General features: G+C 34.1%; 1 protein-coding gene across 1 annotated transcript; it reads right to left on the bottom strand.

Moving 5' to 3' along the window:
• Window positions 1-284: 284 nt before the first annotated feature.
• Window positions 285-3,429, bottom strand: LOC114180994 (CASP-like protein 5A2). The gene is made up of 3 exons (XM_028067301.1): window positions 3,077-3,429; window positions 1,241-1,373; window positions 285-707 (listed from the first exon to the last, which is right to left on the bottom strand). The coding sequence occupies exons 1-3, from the start codon at window positions 3,292-3,294 to the stop codon at window positions 516-518; spliced, it is 543 nt and encodes a 180-aa protein (XP_027923102.1). The 5' UTR covers window positions 3,295-3,429; the 3' UTR covers window positions 285-515.
• Between the last annotated feature and the right edge of the window lie 7,996 nt (window positions 3,430-11,425).

Genomic DNA, 11,425 nt, shown 5'->3' with positions numbered 1-11,425 from the left:
AGAATTTTTTCCGATCCAATCCAACTCAAAACAGTGACGAGTTGGATTGACTTATATTTGAACCAATTGTGACATCTGTACTCCCTATTGACTATTGAGTATTAGACACAATGAGTTTGTATGTTTATCTGGATTATGCAAGTTTATTGCTATAGATAGATAAATGGAGTTGATTTGCCTCAAAACTCATTTCTGGGTGCTAAGACTTTGTGTAAACTGATTCACCCTTGCACAAACTTTCTATCGTGACCAATTCTACATTATTCTATATTGCATTAAACAACTCTTGCTTCCTAACTTCATGTTGTGCCATGTTGACATTTACTTGGAAAGTTACCATTGTTTGAGAAATTATGAACATCACAACTAAAAGTTTCAAGCTCACGCCTTGAATTGAACAGCAGCAATATTTCAAAGGATCAAAAAAGCCATGAATAAGATTTGCAACAATCAGGGCCATCAATCCCCAAAGTTGTATGCCATACATAAACAGCTAAAACCCTTTTCTGCTGCTTCTATTTGGAGGCCAGTGACCAGAAATTCAAAATAAATGAGGGAGAAGCAGCAAACCAACTCATAAATGCCATTGCCGTTGCTGTTTCAAACCTACTGCAATGGTTCTGTGCACAGTCATTCAAATCATTGCCAATCAAAACTGTGATACCAGCAGAAGCACAGGCTGCAGAAAATGTAAGTGTTGAAGTAATCTGCAGCAAAATTCCACATATAAGTGCCTATGCATTATTTTCATGAATTCCAGTACAGTATACCACATTACCAGAACAAATGAGCGAACAAATACATATTTCCAATAATAGGGTAGCTGAAAATTTAACTACAGCATCATCCCACTTTACTTAAGTGCAAATAATATATGTAAATAACTAAATAATTGGTTCCATAGCTAAAATGTATTTTGCTAATGCACAGTGTTATATCTTTATAGCATATTATATTAGTCTGATAGTTATGGTAGAAGTCTTACATTTTTATTTCCTTGAAATGATGCTTGTCCCTGGTTGAAGACAGACAACTATCATGTTTATGGTTATATTTTTAATGCACAATGACTGAACTTTTTCACTACCTTTACTGCTACCATGGTAACAACGGTCTTGGAAACTTAATCTACCCAGAGACAGTTTCTTTGCCAGAGTGTTTTCAAGACACTAGTGAGGATAGCACCAATTTTACAAAATCCAATTACACAAGCTAACAAAGTATTCCAGCATTGCCTTACCCCATCACCGATAGAGAATAACCGGACGATTCTAACATTTCGGTAGCCACGCCGTACTAAAATGGCATAGATATCAGCAACTGCCAAAGAGAGGCTCCACAAGCTTTGCAGGCTGACAGCAGCAACTAGGTAGCTGGAACAGCAAATACAACAAAATCAGTTATGCTATGTTGAAAATGTAGACTGTGAATGTAGATATCATCACATCCTAATGATCTCATTTTGATCTCCTTTGGAATATGACTTCCTACAATTCATATAATGCAGTCTTAGGATACTCTCCAATCTTATTTTAATCCAAATCTTATATTTAAGACTCCTGGTTAACACAGCGTACATAGTCTTCTTAATAAGTTGTTCCTCCCAAATAGATTAGAAAGCAAAGGCTTGAACAGATCAACAACTGTGTCTTCATCTGGAATAAAATTGCTAAAATCTGAACCTTACGGAACTGAGGTTGGGTACAAATATTCAACAAATTTTTCTTCAGTTATTCTATTTTATTCACTTTTCTCACTAGAGCCTCAATTGATTTTCCTTAGCATGACCAAACCACCTTAAGTGTGTGTAGACCATACTCCTCTCATCATGTGTTAGTCCAACTTTCTGGCAAATGTATTCCACCAGTTTTATCTCTTCTTGAAAGTCTACTCAACCAACATAGGCATGTAGCAGACCTCATAACAGAAAACTAGAGGAAATACCAACCATCTAGACAAATCAAAAGACAGTATATTTCGACTATTTAATAAAGGAGAAAATAGAAAATAAATGGTAACTAAATTCTTAGGGCTTGGATTGTTGACTTTGGAAGAATTTGGAAGAAGCATAGGTATCCCACCATTTTTATGAAGACTGAATTTTCTGTGGCTACTGAGTTACTCTAGATGAGGAGATATTGATCTGACATAAACTGAAGAAAAGATAACCAAAATTTGATTAAAGATGTTCATAAAAGAAACGGGTAGGAAAAATAAATGGCATGGTTTTTAATTCTAGGAAAATGGGAGATAGAGACCAAGAAAAACATTTAAGGAAGTTGTTAAGGAGAATCTCATGGAGAATAATATCTCAGAAGATTATTCTGAGATGAACAATTTCCAAATATCCCCTCTTTAGCATGAACCTGAGAACATAAAATCCCCATCAATTTCTTACTAAATTCATTACATTTGACGAAAGTAGAGAAACTCATCACCCCTTGTCTTTTTTAGCAAGAGCAAACTACGTTGACACCCTAAAGTTTTTTTCAGATTACTCCGATACCTCTCTTTTTCCTCTCCCTACAACAATCTCTTTAATTGTTTAAAAAGCATTAATTGAAAACATTCCGACCTTTACAAGGAAAGTTGTCATAAACGGTAAAAAACAAGAAGATTACATTCGATCAGAAAAAAAAAAAAAAAAACAACTTAAAAGGGTGTCTGCATAATTTACTTTTGTTGGCAAAAAGATACATGGATACTCCAAGTGAGACAAACACGGTAGATACCGAAAAATCACATAGATCATCAGTGTGGAATTGTTGTAGTTTAAATAGTAGTCTCTCCTTCAAGAACTCATGTCCACTTTCCAAAACCCAATTTTGAGAACACCCCATCAAAAAAAAAAAAACCTGACTTGTTGATTTTCAGCAACAATTACCACACATCCAATTAAGAAAGAAAGCAGCAAAAAAGGGAATAATAAACTCATCCCCACTTCACAAAACCCCATTAAATAAAAACCTGGCTTCTTGATTTTCAACAAGAATTACCACAGCCCCAATTAAGAAAGAAAGGAAATGAATTTACTAAGTGGAATAAGAAAGAAAAGGGGGGTAATTGAGTTAATTACCGGAAGGCAGTGACGGAAGGGAAATCGGATGTGGTGGCCATGACGGAGAGGGAAACGATGGCGAAGGAGAACTGAAGAAAGCGCAAGAGGAAGCCACCGAGGGTGCCGGGCATGCCCTGAGTATCCTTCAAAGTGTGTCTGGGAATTGCAATTGCATGGTCAGTCATGGGTGGGGCTTCGATTGGGTGAACTGAAGGGTGCACCATCGACATCGACATAGCAAAACGTGGAAGAACAAGAACACCAACCAAGAAAAAAGAAAAACAAAGAGTTTTTGGTTCCACAGGTTTTGCTTCGTTCCACCAAACGTTGGTGGTGGTACTACTGATGCTGGTGGAACTTTGACACGCTTTTGCTCTTTCATTTCATCACACTCCTTTTCCTTTTCACTTTTTTTTTTTTTTTTCCCGATAAGGTTTATTACTTTTTCACTTCGTAAAACCTTGAATTTGATCTTCAAACCTATTTACTCTCCTAATAAATATTAAAATTCTTTTGATTCATGCCATTAATTAATAACTATGCTAAAGTTTAACTTTAAACTTAATTTTACTTTATCAATAATTTGTATCCTCAATCTCAACGTAATCAAGACTTTCTTGAATTTTCTTTCTAATGAAAAAACTTTCACCCTACATTAGATCAGATTTCTTTTACTAATGATAGTTTGCAAAAAAATTTAGCAATTGGTAGTAAAATTTCCATCAATGATTCCATAAAATAATCGGATTGATGTAGGACTAAATATTTATATAAAACATTAATAGAAAACGTTAATTAAGAAAAGGAAAATGTTATTATCAATATAATTTTTTTAACAAACTTTAATCAATTTCAGTCGACTAAAATTATTATTTATATGATCGTACAAACAGTTACTGCATTTTTTTAAATATAAATTATTTAAAGTTCAAAAATAATAATTAAAAAAAAATAGAAAACAAAAGATGTATAAAGTTATACATATAAATAATATAAATTTTAGTTATTAAAATAAAAAATATAATTTAAATAGTATTATGGTTAATTATTTAAATTTGAAAAAAAACAGTTACAAAACTGGTAAGAAAGTAAATATATATAAAATAGTCACTTTTTTTAATTTTAAAAATAAATATAAATAATTTTTTCAAATTTGTAGATGATTTATTTTATTAAAGATACTTATTTTAGTTTAAAAACGATTAATTTAAAAAAATTAAATAAATAAAACAATCAAATCTAACAAAGCATTTATTTAAGAGGTAAAAATGATAAAATAATTATTTTAATTGAAAAAAAAAGTTATTTATTAAAGAGTAAAAGTGAGTCAACTCGACTCACACAGGTTGGCTGGTTGGCTCACCACAAGCCGGTACTACAAAAAAAAAATCATAATTACATAAGAATAATTACATACAAATTTAAATCAATATGTAAATTAGACTTTACATACGGATATTATGTATGAATTAGTATCCGTATGTAAAATAAAAGGTTTAATTACTCGTAAGGTACCCAGTTTGGGTCAAGGGTGTCAATTTGGTACCCGGCGAAAAAAAGGTTTCAATTTGGTACCCAAGTTATTTTAAGTACATCAATCAGGTACATTTTCATTGACGTTGTTAGAGTCATTAACGTTGACGAGTGAACAGGGTCTGTTGACACAAATATTTGACACGTGGTATGGCACTTATTTCTGACGTGGTATTTTCAAAATAACTAATAAATGAATTTGCGTTTGAATTAAAAAAGAAAAGCATTTGAAGTTGTTAAGTTTGGAAAGACGAAAAGGTGAGTGAGAAGTGAGAAGGAGTGGAGGAAGAAGCGATCGGGGTTTCTGCAAAATCGAAGGGCGAATTGATCGGAGAAGGTGAAATCTTCGGAGAAGGTGAAATCGTTCGGAGCAGGCGATCAAAGGTACGTTTTTTTGAGACCCCTGTTCTTCGTTCTCATCAGGGCATGGATTTAGGGTTTTTTTATGCGAATGCGTTTGCTTTGAAATTGGTGTGTTGGTATGCTTTAGTGTGTTATTTTTATACGCTTTTGTCAGTTGAATGTGCTTTTTCAGTAATGCGGTTGGGTGTGTATTTGTTTATTCGATTTTGTGGTCCACCGTTTGTGTGAAAGTGACGGTGTTTGTCGGTGTTTCAGTAATGTGGTCCCCCATTTTAAATTGTATGTCGGTGTGTATGTGGTATTGATTGTAAATTTGGTATTATTGTTTGGGCAATTTTATAGATTACAGATGGACGACCACTTTGAAGTTGTCTTCCACCATGGAGGAAAGTTTATAAATGATGGGTCACTAAAATACGTGGGTGAGAGCAATACCCTGACATGTGACCCAGATAGGTGGAGCTACTTCGAAATAATGTCCATTCTGAAGGAAATGGGATATGTGAACGTCAAAGAGATGTGGTATTCAATGGGCGGAGGTTCGGTGTTGGATGGAAGGTTAGAGTTGCTAAGTGATGATAAAGGGGCATGCCATATGGTGAATATTGCCATACTCAATGGCCAAGTGCATCTTTTTGTTGTACACATGGTATCTGAACCTCAGATAGTTCATTTGTTGGAGTATGGTGGTAATGAGGTTGCAGCTGATGAAGGAGTTGATGTGGAAGATGCTGTAGAGGTAGGAGAAGACTGTGGAGTTGGAGCTGCTGCAGTGGTAGGAGATGATGGTGGAGTTGGAGCTGCTGCAGAGGTAGGAGAAGTTGTTGGAGTTGGACCTTCTGTAGAGGTAGATGGTGGTGTTGGGATTGGATCTGCTCCAGTAGTTAATGTAGATGTTGGGATAGGAGGTGGTGCAGCTGTTGGAGAGGATGGTGGAATTGGAGCTGCTGCAGAGGTGAGAGAGGATGATGGTGGAATTAGAGCTGCTACAAAGGTGGGAGAGGATGATGGTGGCGCAGAGGTTGATGGTGGTGCAGAGGTTGAGGTAGAAGGTGAGGATAATTCTGCTGTAGAAGTTGGGTTGGATGGTGGTGCAGAGGTGTCCGAGGATGAATCATCTGAGGGCAGTAGTGCGAGCGATGAAGATTTTGATGTTCATAGTTGGAATGAATCTGAGGAGGAGTTATTTGCTGTTGAAGGAGATGATGGTCTGTTTGATGTACCTATTGGAGGAGATGATGCATCTGAAGATGAACTTTTTGAAGTCAGATTTAAAGAAGGTAAGGTTGGTGGAGTGAGAGGGTCATCATCCCAAAAGCCCAACCTTAAACAAATGGACCAAAGAGGATTCTCTGATACAGAATGGCAATCTGAAACATTAGATAGTGATACAAGTGATGAAGATAGAGATAGATATGGGAGTTTTAGATAGTGATACTTTGACAGGGACTGCTCCTAGCATTGCAAGAATTGTTACCTGGTGTGGACCAAAGGTTTTGCGTGAGGCACATCTATTCTAATTTCAGGAAGAAATTTCCTGGAAAAAATCTGAAGTTGTTGTTATGGAAAGCAGCCTACTGCACACATCCCCAAGCATGGGAGGCAGTCATGAGGGAAATTAAAGAAGTTAATGTAGACGCATTCAAACACTTGTTAGCCATCCCACCAAGGTATGTTGTACTAATTCCTGCAGTACATTGTATATATTGTGAACTGTTTTTGAAGTCAATTTTTTTTTTCAATGTAGGTTTTGGTCTAGGTCCAGATTTACAGCCACACCTGCATGTGATACACTGGTGAATAATATGTCTGAGGGGTTTAACAATACAATTCTGGATGCAAGGAGCAAACCAATAATCAGTATGATGGAAGAAATTCGGATTTATCTCATGAAGAGATGGGCAAGCAATAGAAAGAAGATTAGTACATTTGAAGGGACAATCTGCCCACGAATTAAGAAGAGAATGGAAGAGGAGGCAAAGAAGACTAAATATTGGCTTCCAAGGTAATAGTCGTACATTACTGTGATAATGATACAATTCATTTTGAAATGTGAATTCACTTTATTTTTTTGCACTCATAAAAGCTGGTCAGGACAAAGATTGTTTGAGGTGAGTCATAGGTCAATGATTGAAGAACAATTTGTGGTTGACATTGACAAACAAGAATGCAGCTGTAGAAAGTGGACCATAACAGCAATCCCATGCTGCCATGCGCTGACTACTATTAGATTTTTAAATCTGAATGCTGAAGACTTCCTTCCACATTGGTTTCTTACATCTACCTATGAAGAGACATATTTGTCACTCATATACCCTGTCAACGGACCTCATCTATGGGAGATGACTGCTGCGAATGATGTTTTGCCTCCAACAAAGAGGGTCCTGCCAGGAAGACCAAAAAAGAAAAGAAGATTGAAGGCTTGGGAATTGAGGAAGGATGACACTCAACTAAGACAAGGTGGTACCTGTAAAAAATGTGGGTTATGTAGAGAAATTGGCCACAAAAGAACAAGCTGCCCACATGTTCCTCCTGCACCAGCAGAAACTGCTCCATCTGGAACACAACAAAACACACTTGTAGACCCTACTCAACCAAGTCAGAGCACTCCACAAACTGAGCATACTCAACCAAGTCAGCCTACTCCACCAACTCAGTCTACTCAACCAAGTCAGACTACACAAGTCTCACAGCCACACAATGCCACTCTTCCAACACAAGTAAGTCAGACTACACAAGTCCATCAAATGCAGTCTACTACAACAGCAACCTACAGAGAAAAATTGTCGTTCAGGAGGGGCCCAATACTGAATCCGTGATGTTGTGTTTTGGAAGATCAAATTGCTGTTGTGTTTTGGAAGATCAGGAGAGAAAAATTGTTGTTGTGTTTTGGAAGATCAAATTGGAAAAAACTTTTGTAATCTGGTGGTGTATTTTGTAATCTGGTGGTGTATTTTGGTTTGTTTTTTGAGAAGCATTTTGTATATTGAACATCCACTTGGTACGAACATCAATTACCAACTTTTGATTAAGCAGAACAATATTCAATGAATATAATATTGGGTTATTATGCACAGGTTGTCTTATTATTACTGGATGGAAATGTTTTTGGCTTATTATGCACAGGTTGTCTTATTATTGCTGGATGAATATGGTAATCCAGTTTGTGTGCTTACATGGTGTAGTTTTTTGTGGTTTCATTACAAGGCTATATATGATTGGTGGATGAATATGATGCTCCAGTTTGTATGCCTTCATTCCAAATATAATTCAAATAAAGTGACAAGAAAATTTACTCCAAAGTTATTTTCATTCCATAATCAAAATCCATTAGAATAACATAACGTAAATACAAACATTCTAACCCATGAAACTGCATCCACACCCACTGTACTTCATCCAGGTTACAACAAAATCAAAAAATTTTGCTCAACTTACAAACTAATATAACGTTCACCAGTCCCAAAAAACATATTACCCATGTTAAAAACCTAATCCTTTTTTCAGACACCATAACTGATTTTTCAAGAGCATATATTTTTCTCCTTTGTCTTCCTATGGTTGCATCTCTTTCATCCCCATTGTCTTCGTTGAACCACTTGAAATAATTGCATCCTTTAGATTCTTCATTGGCACCACTGAGCTGGTTAAAGGAAATTAAACCCACAAAAATGCTTAACACCAACAAACATTATGGAAACCACAAATTTAAACAATAATTAATACCTTGTAGTTAGGGCACCCAAGAAATTGCTTTCCAAAATTCTTTACTGTTTTAGCAACTCTCAACACTGCAACCTCCCCACAATAGCACATTGGGGTTCCACCCGCACTCCTATACGAAACAGTAGGGGAGGACACACTATTTTTTTTGTGATGCCCACAAAGAACACGCACAACCCTCACTGCGAGACATTGAAGAATTGATTGGAAGAAGAAGACACACAACAAGGAGCAACCTCTTGAGCTCTAAACCTGCGACATAATGGAGCGGAAGAAGAAGATCAGACATTGACGAATTGATTGGAAGAAGAAGACACAAATCAAGAAGCCATTTCTTAAACTCTGAACCTGCAATGGAATGGAGAGGAAGAAGAAGATGATATGGTACTATTAAGAGTTAGGGCAAATTTATACATCACCTTTCGTTATAACACCATTACACACTATACAATTATTTTTTTTACACGTATTCTTCTTTCAATGACACGTATCTGTTATAAATTGCCACGTCACCAAGATTTTAACGCCGTTTCTGACAATCTAACGGGATGTACCTGATTGATGCACTTAAAATAACTTGGGTACCAAATTGAAACCTTTTTTTTGCCGGGTACCAAATTGACACCCTTGACCCAAACTGGGTACCTTACGAGTAATTAAACCAAAATAAAATTACATACATGTATTTTTGGTATGTAATGAAGGAGAAAGAGTATTTTGTGAAGGATAAATTTCGTATGTAAGAATACATGAATTTGTATATAAACAAAGACATACATTACATATAAATTTTATATACAGATTTTAAATAATAAAATATTAAAAAATTAAATTTGGAAAATATCTTTCTTTTAACATTGAAACCCTTTTTCTCGTGCTCATTCTACAATAATTTCTTTCGCGCTCTCGCAACCATTGAACTTTAGTTGAAGGAGATGAAGCTTGGTTGCAATGGTTCATTTTTTTCTTTTTTTTACTATGTAGAGGTACGTGAGTCAAACCCAATCTCAATTTCGAAGATCTGTTTATGTCAAACAATGTTGTTGTTCTTTATTTGTATCAATCTGAAATTGTTATTCATAAGTTGTATCAATAGTTATGGAAATCGCCAATTTCCAAACCTAGGGCGTTGGTATCTCTACCTATTTGATGATTGGACACAACAAATTCCTCTAATGAGCACATCTCTTGCAGAAACAAGGTTAATCCACCAATAAGTCTGTTATTCCTAGGGTCCAAAGGGTTCGATTCTTAAAGGTACCGTATGTCGTTCCTCTAATGTAAAATCCATTTCGGATTTTCACTTTCCATATAAATTCTTGTTCTTGACTTCTAATGCCAGATAACATTTTGTGGTTCAGGGAAAAAATCAAGATTGACATCCACCGGACCAAGGCAAAGTGGAAGGGCAAGTATGGCAAGATTTGAACTCTGCTGAACTCGACTTGGCTCACTTTATGGTGTGAGCCAGAAATTTTGCAACTCGACGCAACCCACCACAGGTTGGTGGATTAAGTGGATTGGCTTACCAACCCACATAAAAAATATTTTTTATTTATTTTTAAGTATTCAAATATTTAAATAATTTTTTAAGCAACTCATGAGATGACAATCATAGTAAAATCAAGAACTAATGTCTTCATCATGCTCACTACCAATATATGATGAATTGTTTTCAAGAAAGTATCCATATAGTCCAAAAAACATGACTAATATTACACATTTTCTGTCATACTATTCAACAAAATATAAATAAAAAAACTACACATTTTTGTCATGCTAATTTAGAAAAAATTGTTTATAAAACGGTTGTTTGAATAATTTACTATAAAGATTATAGTTAAAAATTAAAGTATGAAGATTAATTTACTATAAAGGGCCTTTGTATATACTAGCAAAAACATAGGCGCGATAGAGCTTGTGTATTCAACTTTTTAATTTTTATAGAAATTTGAATTAAGATTAATAAAAATATAATTAATTTTTAAAATAATTATTAAATGTAAAATTAAAAAAATAAAATATGTGCACAAAAATAAGTTTGTAAAATAACGGTTAAAAACAGAAGAGAATTTTAGGATAACGGTTTAAGATAAACTATTTATAAAATAATTAATTTTTAAAATAATAACTAAAGGTAAAACTAGAAAAACAGAATGTGGACACAATATATATATATATATATATATATATATATATATATATATATATATATATATATACCCGTGTAAACGTGTAAACACAGGTGCTATAGTGTCTATATGTACACATTTTCAAATAAACATGATATTATATTAGTAGGTGATGATATTGTAATTTTATTAAAAACAAAGTGAAATGAATGAATAGAAGATGAAAAATATATGTTAATAAAACATGGAAAGAAAGAAGAGAAGATAAACGATTTTATAAAAAACATATAAAACTAACTTCTAAGTTTTAAAAATTTAACAAATAATTATATTGTAAAATATAAAATTGAAATTATAAAATATAGATACAAAAGAAGAAATCATGTTATATATATATATATATATATATATATATATATATATATATATATATATTAAAATTAATGTTTATATGTTTATAAATAAAATTTTAAATATTCGATTATTTTTTGTACTTAATGATGATAGAAATAATTTATTAAAAAAAAAACTTAGTAAATTTAAATAATTTTGTTTAATAAAAATATTTAAAGGGTGAAAGGAATTAAAACAACGTTCATTGGAATTTAATATAGTT

Source organism: Vigna unguiculata, chromosome 4 (assembly GCF_004118075.2).
Source record: "Vigna unguiculata cultivar IT97K-499-35 chromosome 4, ASM411807v1, whole genome shotgun sequence".
NCBI classification, from domain to species: Eukaryota; Viridiplantae; Streptophyta; class Magnoliopsida; order Fabales; family Fabaceae; genus Vigna; species Vigna unguiculata.
Note: the sequence above shows the minus strand (reverse complement) of the source record. Positions and strands in the feature narration are given on the sequence as shown.

Coding starts and splice junctions, on each gene's coding strand:
- LOC114180994 (XM_028067301.1), bottom strand. CDS start 3,294: ATGTCGATGTCGATGGTGCACCCTTCAGTTCACCCAATCGAAGCCCCA. Junction 1,374..3,076: donor CCTTCCGTCACTGCCTTCCG/GTAATTAACTCA, acceptor TTGCTGTTCCAG/CTACCTAGTTGCTGCTGTCA. Junction 708..1,240: donor TATTCTCTATCGGTGATGGG/GTAAGGCAATGC, acceptor ATTTTGCTGCAG/ATTACTTCAACACTTACATT.